Below are 14878 nucleotides of genomic sequence, written 5' to 3'. Positions count from 1 at the left end.
CCTTGGGCTGGGTAGCAGGTGTCCCCTCCTGTTTGCTTCTCCACGTTTCCATCAGCTCATTTTTCCATTCCAAGTAAAGGCCAGGCAGGAGCCCTGGCCCCCTCAAGACTCTCAAATCCTGCTGCTCCTGCCCCCTGCCTGTGGGTGCTCACAGCCCCCCTGCTTTGTTTGCAGTTGGCCCAGAAGACAAAAAACAAAGTAGAGATTGGAAGCCACAGAAAGCAGAAGAGCTTGGCATGCCTGGCAAATGAAAGGAGCTGGGCCAGTCTGGGTGAGCAGCTGCTGAAGGGGTGCCACCGCACAGCTGGTATGAGGAGCAAGTCCCAGAGGGGTGGCAGGGAATGGGGACAGGCTGCAGTGAGGGAAAACAGGGAAAACCTGTGACCAAATGAATACTTAATATCAAGGGGGTGGATTGGCACCAAGCCAACTGGGAGCAAGGATAAGGGGCATGGAGCAAGGCAAGGTTGGAGCAGTTGTCCTGTGTCCTGACACTGTTCCTAGATGTGTGCTTCCCCTGGAGGTGCTGGACGTTGCCTGTGCCCATGGTGCAGGGTGCTGGTGGTGCAGCTGCCTGGGGTGTGTGGTGTGTATGTGGTGCAGGGTGTGCCAGGTCTTGGCAGTACCAAGGGCACACAGAGCAGGCTGTTGGTGCCACAGGGTGCCCATCTTTGATCTGGGCTTGCTGCAAGGCTCTGAATGCCAACAGCTTGCTGGCTTCCTGCCACAGTAGGGCAGCATGAAACCACAGCCTCCCTCCTCCCTCTGAGCTGCCTGGCAATGAGCAGGCTGAGATTGCTCTGGAGGGCAGCTGGTGGCCTCGCTGGCACAGCAACATGTGGAGCTCAGGAGTGGGTGGGTGAGGGAAATGTGCTGCTGGGCTGCGTAGGGAAGTGGCAGAGCAGAGGCTGTGCTCTCCATCCCTGCCACAGGGTGCTGGGATCCCCCGAGGCTGCAATGAGGTTGGCTCCTCCACCCCAGCCAGAAATGTCACCATGGGGTGACCTGGGGTTTTGTCACCCAGCAGAAGGTGCTTTTGGGGCACAGAGTGATCACAGTGGGAGGTTAGGGAGTCCTGAGCCCCCCATTAGCCCCCACACCACAGGCAGAGCCTCTGCAGCACTCATTTATTTCTGAAGCACCCTGGTATGGTTGGTGTCTGGCTGGGGGGAGGAGGGAATCAGTCCTGCTTGACAAGAAATTAACTCACAAAATTGCTCAAGGTCCTGGTGTGGCAACAGCTGGGCTGGGAGGGGAGGTTGAGGCTGCCTCATCCCCCCTGCCTTACATCCTGGTCTGCAGGAGGGTGCTGCCTCCATCTGTGCCTTCTGCCAGCGCGCAGGGTGGTGCCAGCGCTAGGAGCTGAACCACGTCTCCAGGTCAGGATAGAGGTGGCCGCGGCGCAGGCTGGGGTAGGCGCTGCAGATGGTGCAGATGCGCTCGGTCCAGTCGCTGTACAGCTTCACACTGTGCCCACGCTGCCAGGTGAAGAACTGCCGGTAGCGGCTGGCGTTCATGGTCTGCAGGAAGCTGGCCAGCTCTGCCAGGGACGCAAAGTCATTGACGTGAATGAAGGAGTCTGCAGGAATAAACTGCTCATAGTTGGCCCGGGGAGGCCCCAGCACTATGGGCACCGTGCCAGCCATCAGGGAGTTCCTCCAGAGCTTCTCAGTGATGTAGTCCTGGTGGATGGAGTTCTCAAAAGCCAGGTAGAACTTGGACTTGGACGTTGTTGCCAAAAGGCAATCTTTGCAAAGTGGCTTTTTGTTTGCTTTTCCATATATGTTCACATTGAGGTGCCTGGAGAGGTTTTTGTAGACTTTGGCTCTTTCCTGAGTCCTTTGGTAGTTGCTGATAACCCAGGACACCAAGTTGGTCTTGGCAGGGATGTTCACAGTGGCTGACTGGTTGGGCACAAGCTTGCCGTAGGGCATGAAGATGTCTGAGTCCCGTCTGTAGGTCATCACCCAGTTGAAGGTCTGCTTCCATCTGGATAGACCTTTAGTGTTGGTGGGTGACTCCAGGGAGACCCACACCCAGTTCTGCTGTGGTGGCCTCTCCTTTGGCAGCTTGTCCCTGCCAGGCTGGAGCCTGGTGTGGGGAAACACCACCACATCTGCCTGGCCCAGGAACTGCCTCTCCATGGTGAGCCAGCAGCCTGTGATGCCATACAGCTCACGGCAAACATCCCCACTAATGTTGGGGACCTGCTTTGAAGGCCATTCCCACACCAGAACCAGCAGCGGCTCAGTGTGCTTGGAGGCTTCTCTGGAGACCTCCAAGGGGTTGAGGAAGTGCCTCAGGTTCCAGAAGGTGGTTACAAGAACCCCAGCAGTGAGCACTGCCTTCATGCCAGGCCGGGCCCGCAGCGGTGATGCCCAGGACATGTTGCCAAGCTGGTTGTCACCTCGGGTGAAAGCTGAGGCCTAGGGAGAGGAGGGGGCCCAGGGGCTGTTAGCTTGTGGGGTGCAAGGGGTCATGGGTAGCTGGGACTGGAGGGAGTGGAGGAAGGGCTTCTGCATGGACCCTGGGCCCCAGCATTGCTCCTGGCACCTCTGCTGGCCCTGACCTCACCCCAGGGGCCCCTGCGTACCTGGTGTCACCCCATAGTACTTTTTGTGTCACCCTCCCTCTGGTCTCTAGTGTCCCCACCTCCAGGGTGAGCAGGAACCCAGACAGCTGATGAGCTCCAGCCATGTGTCCCTTCCTGACCCAAGCACCTGGCACTGCTCTTCATTGGGAAGCCTGAAACGCTGCTTAGGGCTGGAGTGGAGCCTCCTTCCTGGGCAGCGCCCTTCACTCCAGCACCCTCCTGCCATGACTGCAGGGCTCTCCCCAGCAGCATGGGAGCTTGCAGCATCAGTGGCCAGGGCCTGGCAGGGACAGCAGTGTGGGCAGGAAGCCACTGGAGCTGCAGCTGGTGAGGCTCAGCCCACAGGCACATGGGAAGCCCAACCAGAAGGTGCTTGCCCTATCACGGGCACCAATGGTGATTTTCATTTCAAGGTAACTTCTAAACCGTGTTGACTGATCAAGTTCCCCTGCCCAGCAGGGCTGTGCCAGCTGCTGCAGTGTTCTGGAGCCTGCTCTGAAGTGGCTCCCTGCTTTCCCGCTGCTGCTGCTGCAGCTTTACTGCATAAAAATCCCTTCTCTGCCTTGCCCCAGGAGCTTGTGAAACACCTGTGCTGGGTTCAGGCTCCAGCCACCCCTGGAACCTGAAGGGAGGAGGGTTGGGAAAGCTTTGCTGGCTCCCTGCACCCTGTGCTGGTGCTTTGGGTCCCTCTGCCCATGGCAGAGGGGATGCTGGCGATGGGGATGCTGCTTCCGTTTTGAGGGTGCTCTGGCAGTGCCCAGCCCACTCTGGCAGTACCAGTACCTGACCCATTTCCCAGGCCCTGTCCCTGTGGTGGGCAGCAGTGCTGAGCTCAGACTTACCGGGGCAGGGCTGGTGCAGCAGCGCCTGGGGTGCCTGTGTCTGTCTGCCTGGGCATCTGCTGGCACTGGGCTGGGGCACTTGAGGGCTTCCTCTTTTCTGTGGTTTTGCCTTGTCCTGGCCCCACCATGGGTCCTTCCTGCTGCACATGGCTGCTGGCACAGCCTGCTCCCAGCACTTCCTCTGTGCCTCAGAGACTGCGAGGTGCACCATGGCTGGGTGCATGCCCAGGGGTGGGCACATGCCCATGGCCAGGTGGATGCCCCATGGCTGGGTGGCTACCCTCTGCCCAAGTGGGCACCCAGTGGCTAGGGTGGGTTCCCTGTGTTGGGGTGGGTACCTTGTCGCTTGTGCATGGCCCATACCTGAGAAGGTGCTCCATAGCTAGGTGGGTGCCACCTGGCTGAGCATGCACCCCATAGATGTGGGTGTGCCTCATGGCTGGGCACCTGCTGATGGCTGTGACTGGCCCACAGTTGACTGTGTGCCCAACTGCTGGGTGCATGCTCCATACCAGTGTGGGACACTTGCTTAGTGCACACTCCATGGCAGATGCTGCCTCATGGCTGTGCCCTGGCATCCACTGGAAAGGCTCCTGGTGCAGGGGCTGCTCAGCTCTGCCTGGGCATCCTTCCCCATCCCCCTGTGCTTCCACCACCACCCTCTGGCCAGGCTCAGGCTCCTTGGAGAAGGTGCTCATGGCTCTACATGGAATTTAAGTTTCCAGCGTTCCTCGGGTGTCAGGTTTGACACCAAGGCCAAATTGTGGCTCCTTCGTGCCAAGAATCTGCCCCACCCCAGCACCAGCCAGAGCCAGGGTGTCCTGGGCAGGCTGCGATTTTCCCAGGTACCCATCCTGGGTTTGGGGTTTATGGGATGGGCTCTGTGTCCCCATGCTGCACCACAGCTCTCCAGCTCTCCTTGCAGAGCGGAAGGGTCTCCTCCCATGCCAGCGGGGACTCTCACCAGCTGCCTTCCCCCACTGGGTTCCTGCACCCATGGCAGAGAGGTACCAGGGGGCAGGGATGAGGTTTGAGGCATCACAGAGGAGGAAACAATGGGTAGAGATCCATACCCGAGCTCAGCCCTGCCACTGCACCCTGACCTTGGGCACCCAGCCCTCTGGGGCAGGGTCCTGAGCCCCAGCAGGCTGCTCTGCCTGCAGCACTCCTGCCAGAGCCATGGCAGTGCAGGGGGTAAAGATGCCCACTGGGGCTGTGCTGAGCCCATGGGGCAGCTCTGCCAGCTGGAAGCTTTGCGCCAAAGCACATCCCACAAACACTTTTGTTGAGAGCATTAGCACTTCGTTGTTGTCATCACTGATGCTGTGCTTTTAGCCCTGGTTACCAAGGGCAGGATCCTTGGGGCTGGCTGTAGATCCCTGGCATAGGCAGCTCCCTCCAAGGTCACCCAGGGGCAGCTGAGCAGAGGGATGCTCACTGGGCTCAGACTGGAACAAGACGATTCCAGGGTGTTTGTTGATGCCCACGGCAGAGCTGGTGGAGATGGAGGGTGGCATCAGCTCCAGAGCCTCAGCCTGGTACTCCCATTGGCACCATTTGTGCCAACAGCAGGGCCATAGGTGATTCCCTCCTGGTGGGTGCTGGAAAAGAGTCAGTTGTTGCCTTGCCAGTCACGTGCTGGGGGCTTGAGTGCCCTGCCCATGCTGGTGCAGGCAGGGCCCTGCCCTCAGGCTTGGCAAGGTGCCTCCTGTCTGCCACCCACAGCCTGGTTGCAAACAGGATGCCAGCCTGACTTTGACCTCAACTGACTCATCTTGAAACTTCTGAAGTGGCACTAGCAGCTCCTCATTGCTGCCAAGCCCTGGGCACCTGTCCTTGCCAGGCTGTTTTCTACCAAAAGGGGAAGAGGTCACATGTGTGCTCAGTGGCATCTACACAGAGAGCTGCATCCTACGCTAGGGCTCTGGACCTGCCTGCCCTGTCTGGCCACACATTTGCTTGTTCTCTTTGCTGGTGTTGCTGTCCAGGCACCAAATCTCCCCAAAAGCCCTGGCACAGGAAAAGAGATGGGAAAACTCTAGCAAAGGTAGGGAGTGGGGTCCCAAGGTGCACATCACTGTGCCCAGAGCTGGCAGGTGCATACCCTGGCACGCACATTACTGGGCATGGCATCCAAAACTGCTCCCTGGGGGTCCTCGAGCACCACCTTGGGGCCTGCACCCCTTGGTGCACCCTAGCTTCTACCAGGTGTCTGGATCCTGGGAGCAAGAATGGCTGAAGTGCTGGTGGTGAGCTGCTGGGCAGCAGCTGGGCACAGCACCATGCCACCACCCTGGGGTGTAGTGGGGCTCTGTGCTTCCAGTGCTGCTCAGGGAGCCCTCAGAGGCAGAGGCCAACTGCAGTTCTGGGGCTGGGTGTTTTTCCTCCTCAGCCTGGTCCCTTCTTTCCTGTTACCTTTCCTCACCCTCTTTCAGCATTTCTTCCCTTTCATGATTAAGAGCCCGGATAAGGGGCACTGCACAGCCCACAGGGCACTGTTCCCAGCCTGGCCTGCCTCAGCCCTGCCAGCTGCAGGACAGAGCTGCCAGCATCATACCCACTGCTGTTCCTATTCCCTCTGCACAGCCCTGGAGACCACAGCCATGGCAGCAGCAGGGACAGCATCAGCCTGGTTACGGAAGGACAGCCCAGGGACAGCATCAGCCACAAGGTTTCCACAGGGTATGTGTGCTGGTTTGAGGCCAGCCAGAACATCTCTTGCCCTGAAAGGGACAAAAGAATGAGACTCACACAAACGGATTGGAGAGTGATGGAAAGTTAAAATGGAAAAGCGATTGGTGAAAATACAGAAAAACTACACAGCATAGTGGCAAAGAACATCCTAAAGCATACAGAGTCCCTTACATAGTACCCAGAGGCTTCCCAATCCTTCCCTTCTCCCACCTGAGGGTCTACCCAAACCCTCAGGGCTCTTTCCTCCCCCTCCCACTGCTAGGCAAGTCTCAGGCTGGCCAGGTCTGAGACTGCCCACCCCCCCCCTCCATTCTCCCCTGGCATTACCCGATAAGAGAGGACATCTCCCATGGGAGCAGAGAGGGAAGAAAGAGGAAGAGAATGACTCTGCAGATGGCTTTATAGGGCACAGGATTTATGGGTAGAAATACGTCGTTTCCTGTGTCCACCCCTATTGGGTGGGCACCTGGGACACCAGAGGTGTATCTCATGCAGCAGTGGCAGGGGGCACCCAGCCTAAACTGCCACAGTATGCAGGATCGGTGGCAGACCAGGAGGGAGCTTTTCCCAGGTACTTGTAGCCATCATCCTTGGGTGCTGCCCCAGGACACCTGGGCAGCATGGATGATGTCCCTGCAGGGTACTTGGAGGTGGTTGGTCCAGATACCCTGAGCCCCATGACCCAGGGACATGGCAGCAAGGTGCTGGAGGCTCCAGGCCAGGCTGGAATCCAGGGCCAGCTCAGCCAGAGTGGGTCGGGCAGAAGCCCACCAGCACCAGCCAGAGCCTGGGACTGTTGGGTAACACCAGACAGAGCAGGGACCTTTGTGGGGCAGGGTGCTGCCATCTGGAGATAGCTCCACATACAGGAGCTCAGCCACCCTGCGAGGGATAGTGCTCAGGGCCCGATGTCTACAGCAGAGATGGGCTGCTGGGGCCCCGGGGCTTCAGGGCCCCAACTCCTCAGCTGTGCTGCCCCATGGCATTCATGGTCCATCTCTTGCTGGCTCCTCACACGGTTTTGTGGTCATGCCAAGCAGAAGAGCTGTGAAGTTCACCAAGATCCACCTAGGTGCAACAGGAGACTGAGGTGAGGGCTTTGAGCCCATGCAAACCACAGCTGCAGTTGTGACCCCTCTCCAGTGTGCCCCTGCCAGCTGAGGACCTGCTGCAGGGCAGGGTTTTTTTGAGGTGTTTCTGTTCTGGGCTGCAGACAACCCAGATACAATCTCTTGGAAGGAGTCAAGGTTGCCTGCAACCCTCCTTCCCAGGGACCAAGAAAAGCCGCTGCTGGACTGGAGAGTGTGTTGGCTGAACCCCCATGGTCCTGCTTACCTTGACACTCTGGTGAGACCTCACCTGCAGTGCTGCATCCAGCTCTGGAGTCCTTCACACAGGAAAGACATGGACCTGATGGAGAGGGTCCAGAGGAGGTCACGAAAATGATCAGGGGGCTGGAACATCTCTGCTGTGAGGAAAGGTTGAGGGAGCTGGAGAAGAGAAGGCTCCAGGGAGACCTTAGAGCAGCCTGCCAGTACCTGAAGGGGCTACAAGAAGGCTGCAGAGGGACTGCTCCCAAAGGCTTGCATGGATAGGACCAGGGCAATGGTTTGAAATGAGAGCAGAGTAGATTTAGATGGATGTGAGGAATAAGTTCTGCACCATGAGGGTGCTGGAACACTGCAACAGGTTGCCCAGGGAGGTGGTTGGGGCCCCATCCCTGGAGATATTCAAGGTGAGGCTGGACAGGGTTCTGGGCAACCTGATCTAGTGGAGGATGTCTCTGCTGACTGCAGTGGGGTTGGACTGGATGAGCTTTGGAGGTGCCTTCCAGCCCAAACCATTGTATGGTTCTATGACACCAGGACTCCCCAATATGTCAAAAAGGGGAAATGCCAGCAGACCTCAGACTGCTCTTACCAGCAGGATGCAGATGGAAAAGGGCTGAGCCAGCCCTGGCACGTACCTTGCTCTGCTCCTCTCGATGCTGCCCACACACCCGGCAGCACTGCCAAAGCTGCTGCCCTCCCCCAGGCACAGGGCCTGGCAGTGCCATACCTCTCAACACCCTGTACCCCTGGGCATCCCCTCTCCCCCCTCACCTTGGTGCAGTGTTTCGCCCAGAAGTTTATTGAAGAATGGCTCTTTGTGGCAAGACAAGAGGAGCTTTTGTTAGTTCCTGGGCAGCTGTGGCAGAGCCTGCCTGAAATACAGTCACCCTTGGCAGCACCCCTTGAGGATGGTGCAGCCAAATGAGTTATTCACAGCTCCCACCTGCACTTGGCCCTGCTCACAGCATGGAGATGGGGAGAAGAGCTGCAGGGAGGGATAGGTCTTGAAATGAAGTAGAAGGGAAAGGGAAAGAATGCTTGCCTGGATGAATGCTTACTGCTGCATAGTGTATTCCTCCCAGCCTTGGAGTCACAGTTGGGCATGGGATAACACAGCTTGTTGCAGGACAGTTGTTTCCCTCCAAAAAAACCCATCCCTGCATGCTTCACAACTGCTTTGTGGGGTCGGTCGGGCAGGACCTCTGGGCAGCTGGGCTGACCAGGGCAGGCAGCAGCATGTGGGCACAGTAATGACCCTCTGGCCTGCAGCCCTTCACAGTGATGAGCTGCCCCATAGTGAGGCTGTCCCTAGAGGGCCAGGGAGAGAGTCCAGTGCAGTGAGGCCTGCCCGCTTTAGGTCTGGCTTGGAAAGGGGCAGGAGCAGGAGCAGGGCCGGGGGCAACTCTTGGGCAGCTCCCCGAGTCGGCTTTTCCCTAGGGCAGGAGCCCTGCTCCCGGGCACGGCACTCCTGGGCTGCAGCTGTGCCCCAGGAGGCGCAGGATCTGTCTGCAGATCCTCGGGGACATCGCGGAAACAGGGTGTCCTCAGGGCGCAGCAAGCTCGGGCCCGCCTTGGGCTGCGGGACTAGCTGCGCTGCGCTGAGCTGAGCCGGGCTGGGCTGAGCTGAGCTGAGCTGAGCCGAGCCTGACCGTGCTGTGCTGGGCGCTGCGTGTGGAGCAGCCACGGCCCGGCGGTACCTTTAAGGGGCGGTGGCCGTGGCCTCAGGCTGGGGGTGGTGCTGCGCAAGGCCGGGTTCGAAGCGGCGGGCCCGTGGTCGGAGCCTGTCCTGCTGTTTCTCGCCTACCTTCTCTCGCAGCTTGCTGCGGACAAAGGCGGCGGCAGCCTAGCGGAGCATGGCGGTGGGCGGCCGGTGATCCGCGGAGGCGAGCGGAGGGAGGCCCTGCGCGGGGGCCGGACCCGGCCATGGGGTTCCTGCACCAGCTCCATCTCCTGCTCTGGAAGAATGTGACGCTGAAGCGGCGCAGCCCGGTGAGCGCGGGGGCAGCGGCCTGGTGGGTGCCCGGGGCCGGAGCTTCCCTGAGGGTCTGGGCAGCCGCGGCCGCCGGTGAGGAGGCCGCGAGGCCCCGAGCGGGGCAGGGCTGCGTGCGGGCCCGGGGGGGCCTGGGGAGCCGCAGGCCAGGAAGCAGGAGGGGTGCGGAGCCGGCCTCTCTCGGGCCGGGGTCTCTCCTGGGTCTCCACCCTCCCTGCCGCCGGCCAGGCTTGGGCGATGCGGGTGCGGGCCTGGCGGTGGGGCCGGGCTCGCGTAGGGCTGCGGGGAGCGGCAGCCGTGGGGTGCTGGCTGTGTGTGCGCCCTCGGGGCGGCCGGGGAGCGCCGGGCCCGGTGGCCGCTGGAGGAGCCAGGGGCCTGGTGCTGGCTGCCATCTCCTACCCAGCCCTCTTCTGTGCAGCATCCCTGGTCGCGGCCCGCTCCGTGTCCTGCATCCCCGAAGCACCTGCCAGCCCTCCTTGTTCCCAGGGCCGCCCCTCCGTCCGGGGGAGCATTCCCCCCAGCCCTCGATCCCCGCAGGCTATAAACAGGTTTCTAAATAATATGTGGGTCAGAGCTGTCTCTTTTCCGTGGGCTAGAGAGGAGCTACTCCCGCGTTCTGGATGTGAGGCTGAGGAACAGGGGGATCCGGGGAGCTGTTGTGCCCCGGGGGTGGCAGGGAAGGCCGGATGGCAGCTTCCCTGTCGAGTGGCGAATCCGGGTGGTCCTGCCCGGCTGCTCTGCAGGGCTTCCTTCCTGAGCCCTGCCGGGCGGGCAGGAGGAGGACCCCCAGGAAGGGACCCCGGCGGCAGGGCAGGCCGGGCCGGGGGCTGCGTGTGCTGGGCCCCAGGCGCCAGGTTATTTATAGAGGGTGGGGGAGGGTAGTGAACTGCTGCTCCCAAGCTGGCAGTGCTCTCCTTCTTCCCCCTCCCAAATATCCTGCAGGCTGCATCCTGCTTTCCCTCGCTAGCAGCCTGCCAGCATCCAGTCCTACTTTGTCCCAGTGACTGGAGGGGGAGAGAAGGGCAGGTAGGGGAGGGCATGGGGAGGCAGGGACAGGACCCAGGCTGCAAGCAGGTGCCTGCTGCATTGGCATCCCCAGTGCCCCCAAAATGGGTGAGGGGAGTAATGCTCTGCAGCTGAGTCATCCCTGCTCCTTGCAGAACTGCATGGCCATGGTGAGGGTCTGCCTGGTGCCAGTGTACCACAGACCCCTGACCATGAGGGTGATCTGGCTGGCACAGTTACACCCTGGCACCTGTCGTCCCTTAGCAACAGATCCAACCTGGCTGCTGTGGCTAGTGGGGTGACTGGGCATGTACGTGTCTGCTGGGGACCTGTTTCTCTCGGACCCTCCCCAGCCCTGTGGGCAGCATAGGGGTGCGAAGCAGGAAGCTGCAGCTGTAGAAGGACAAGGAGCCCAGGCTTGGTTACTCCCAGTGTGAGTGCCGGCTTGCTGCAGGAGAGATAGCACCCTCTTGCCCACCCGGCAATGCTAGGTGTGAATGAAACAAGAGGAAGAATCACAGAATTAAGAAGGTTGGAAGGGACCTCAAAGATCGAGTCCAACCTGTCACCCTAAACCTCATGACTATCTAAACCATGGCACCAAGTGCCACGTCCAATCCCCTCTTGAACACCTCCAGGGATGATGACTCCACCACCTCCCTGGGCAGCCCATTCCAATGGCCAACCACTCTCTCTGTGAAGAACTTTCTCCTCACCTCCAGCCTAAACCTCCCCTGGCGTAGCTTGAGACTGTGTCCTCTTGTTCTGGTGCTGGTTGCCTGGGAGAAGAGACCAAACCCCTCCTGGCTATAACCTCCCTTCAGGTAGTTGTAGACAGCAATGAGGTCACCCCTGAGCCTCCTCTTCTCTAGGCTAAACAGTCCCAGCTCCCTCAGCCTTTCCTCATAGGACTTGTGCTCAAGGCCTCTCCCCAGCCTTGTTGCCCTTCTCTGGACATGCTCCAGCAATTCAACATCTTTCCTAAACTGAGGGGCCCAGAACTGGGCACAGTATTCAAGGTGTGGCCTAACCAGTGCTGTGTACAGGGGTACAATGACCTCCCTGCTCCTGCTGGCCACACTCTGCCTGATGCAGGCCAGGATGCCATTGGCTCTCTTGGCCACCTGGGCACACTGCTGGCTCATGTTCAGGCGGCTGTCGACCAGTACCCCCAGGTCCCTTTCCACCTGGCTGCTCTCCAGCCACTCTGACCCCAGCCTGTAGCTCTGCATGGGGTTGCTGTGGCCAAAGTGCAGCACCCGGCACTTGGACTTGTTGAATGCCATCCTGTTGGACCTGAAGACCACTCATGTGTGCCAGGGCAAGAGCTGTCCCCAGTGCTGCAGGTGCATAAGGGTGGACTTGGTGCAGCCAGTGGGGTAGTCATGCCCTGAGAATGTACATGCCCTGTGCATGTCACCTACATCTTCGTGCTTCTGCTGTGTGCAAGTCCCATGGTCACCTTGTGCTCCCCATCAGTGCAGGGATATCATCCTGCCTGCTCCTGGGGGAGCCCTGCCCTGTGCCTGCAGCTGAGAGCAGACCTGCCAGCCCTGGCCAGCCAGAGCAGTGCTTGGCCCTGTGCCTGAGCCCAGTATTGTCAACTCCCCATGTGAGTGTCCCTCAGCGCAGGTCTGACCTGGCCCCAACCAGTGCTGGGTGTTTCACCAAGGAAAACGAAATCCATGCCCTGCCAGGCTGGTCCTGCTGTGGCAGGCAGAGGCTGGGAGGATTGGTACAGGGGAGGGGACAAAGCACAAGACCTCTTTCCTGCTGAGGGTTCATCCCTGGGGGGGTTGGAGTTGGTGACTGCTTGGCTTCTCCCAGCCTCAGTGAGGGAATCTGGTGTGTGCCTTTCCCATGCCCTGTGCCACAGGGTGCTGCCCTGGGGTAAGTTCCTTACCATGTGTGCTCTCTTCCCAGCAACATGCAGCAGCTGTGGTCTGTGGGGAACAGACACCTCCTGCTTGGCTGAGGATGCTGTGCTTGGGCTTGGTGGAGCAGCACTGCCCCTGAGTGTTGGTGGACCTGGGAGGGTCACTGTCATCCTTGGCACCAAGGGCTGTTGGGGGAGCAGCACTGCAGGGAAGGACAAGCAGTGCTTGCAGGACAGACTTGGTCCATGGGCACTTGGTGGGGTCATTGTTGGTCTGCTTAAGGGTGCAGCGGTGGTGGGTACAGGGAAGCTGCACAACTGGGTGGCCTTGAAGAGAGGTGTAAGAGATGTGCTTGTGCCCCACAGCACCATGTGTCACCAGCTTTTGCAATCTCCTTCATCACCAGTGAGTGCCTGCAGCCGGGCAAGGGCAATGGCTGGGCACCGTCCTGTGCTGCCTCTGTAAGGCCTTGTGCCCAGCCCTTGGGAGTATTGGACTTTGCCTGGCATGACTTAGCTGTTCTGGGGGCAGCTCTGAGGTCTGGTTCTGGTTTTGTTCATTCTAGGGCAGAAATTCAGGCAGGAGCCCCAGCACAATGGGAGTCTGAGCAGAAGCATCAGCAGCTCTTGGTGGAGGGAAGCCAGGCTGTGGGTGCCTGAGGACAGGCAGTTCCCTGGGGTGCCAATGGCAGCCCTGTGCCATTGTCATTGTGCCTTCTGGGACACAGGATGAGCTCAGCTGTGTGTATCCTGAGGGATGGGCTCCCTGATGGCTTCCAGTGGCTGGTTTAAATCTGTGTTGGATGTAAAAGTAATAGGTGATCACTCCAAAGGGACTGCAGGCATGACTCAGGGTGCTTGGCTGCCTTCACTGTGACCCTCTGTGCCCACACTTTGGGACGGGGAGGTGACTGCAGCTGGAGCTCCCAGTGCTGAAGTGCTTGTTATGAGAGGGTTAGTTTGGCCCTGAGGGAGTGCTGGCAGTTTGGAGTCCTTTTGGAGGAGCCATGATGAGCAGGAGCTGATGTTCCAGGTGCTGCTCTGGTGTCACAGCATCTGTGGGGCTCCCGTCTGGGCTGCTTTGTCCTGGGCAGGGTTTGTGCCTTCTCCTCAGCCAAGAGCTGACAAGCTCCCACCAGCCAAAGGAGCTGTCCTGCCCTGGCAGGTTTGCCCCTTGCTCTTCACCTGATGGGGAGAGGTGGGGGGGGGTGGAATCATGATGCCTCCACGCTGAGAAATGGTGAACTTTGGGGTTGATCAGGGCACCTTGTTCCTGCACTGGTGCTGCCAGGTCCTGCTGCTGGGGCCAGGTGGGGGCTGATGCCAACCCCTGCAGCAGGAATTGCCAGGGCTGGTGTTGCCCTGGCTCCGGGCGCTCTTTGCCCTCTCCCTGTTTGTAGCAGGTGTGGCGGAGGTGGGGCACACATGGGCTTGGCAGCCTGGTGCTGGTGTGGCAGTAGCAGGCAGTGTCCCTGTGAATTCCTGCTACAGGGTGGCCGTGAGGGCTACCTGTTGCATAGTGATCAGTGGCCATGGTGGCTCAGAGGGCAGGTGACCATGAGGCACTGATCCTGCAGGGTGCTGCCTTGCTCCTTGCCTGTGGGGAGAGGCTGCAGGGCAGTCAGAGCATCCTCTCAGTGTTTCCACACCATGCCACCAGCCCGAGCCCATTTGCTCTAAGGCCAGGCACTGTGTGCCTGTGGGGGGGTGGCCATGTCCCAGTACCATGGGCTGGTGCAGGGGCACTGCTGCTGGCACAGCTGTTGCTGGTGCCATGTCCCTCTTGGCCTGGCAGACACAGAACCATGGAGCTAGCATGAGGGGGAACTGTGCTTGGCTCTCCCTGATCTTCTGGTTCTGCCATAATGGTACCAGGTCTGAGAGAGGTCTTGGCAAATTCCATCCTCCTGCAGCTTCATCGAGGTATGTCCCCAGGCTGCCATGCCAGGGCCACAGGGCAGGGTATGACGGCTGGGGATGTGTCTTGCTGGGGGCAGGTGGCAGTGGGACAAGAGGTGAAAGGCACAACCTGCACTAAGCAAAATTGCAACCAGAAGCAGGACTGATGGCAGCAAGACCTGAGCAGGGAGTTGACAGCTTCTGGTCCTGGCCTTGGCTGTGCTCATGGGCGAGGGCACAGGCAGGTAGGCAGGTGCCCAGCCAGGTGGGTGTCTGTGGCCTGGGATGAGGGCTCAGTTGACTTTGTAGGTCTGCCTGGTCATGGGGACCTTGTCTGTGCTTCCCGGTTGTGGGGAGATGAGGAAATGTTTGATGATTATTCAAGTCTGGAGCCATCAAAAATGATAGATTTGTGCCAGCCTTAAAATGCTGTTGGAAAAGTTGGGGTGGTGCTTTGCCGGGACCTGACCCATGAGGCTCCCCTGGGCTGGCACCTGCTGCTTCCAGCCCTGTGGGCAGCACTGAGACCTGCAGGAGAGGCTGGCAGGGAGTTTTCCTTCTTCCCCAGGGAGGAGCTCAGCCACTGGGTGCAGGATGGGGGCTTTGCAGGCCAGACTTGTCCTGGGCTGTTTGTGGTGCTGCTTCACC

The 14878-nt window shown here is 59.7% G+C and overlaps 2 protein-coding genes across 2 annotated transcripts in view; one reads left to right on the top strand and one right to left on the bottom strand.

The window, feature by feature from the left end:
- Window positions 1–1355: 1355 nt before the first annotated feature.
- FUT7 (fucosyltransferase 7) lies at window positions 1356–3938 on the bottom strand. The gene is given in 5 exon segments (XM_054393206.1): window positions 1356–2426; window positions 3432–3485; window positions 3488–3579; window positions 3582–3630; window positions 3900–3938. Coding segments are annotated over 5 exon segments (1305 nt in total).
- Window positions 3939–9383: 5445 nt separating this feature from the next.
- Window positions 9384–14878, top strand: part of ABCA2 (ATP binding cassette subfamily A member 2) — a 31737-nt gene continuing 26242 nt past the window's right edge. The window contains exon 1 of the mRNA XM_054393205.1: window positions 9384–9449. Within this exon, the coding sequence (XP_054249180.1) occupies window positions 9384–9449 (66 nt within the window). The remainder of the gene's footprint in view (window positions 9450–14878) is intronic.

This window comes from Indicator indicator, chromosome 28 (genome assembly GCF_027791375.1).
Source record: "Indicator indicator isolate 239-I01 chromosome 28, UM_Iind_1.1, whole genome shotgun sequence".
Lineage (NCBI taxonomy): Eukaryota > Metazoa > Chordata > Aves > Piciformes > Indicatoridae > Indicator > Indicator indicator.
The sequence above is the reverse complement of the archived record's forward strand: the minus strand, read 5'-3'. Positions and strand labels throughout refer to the sequence as shown.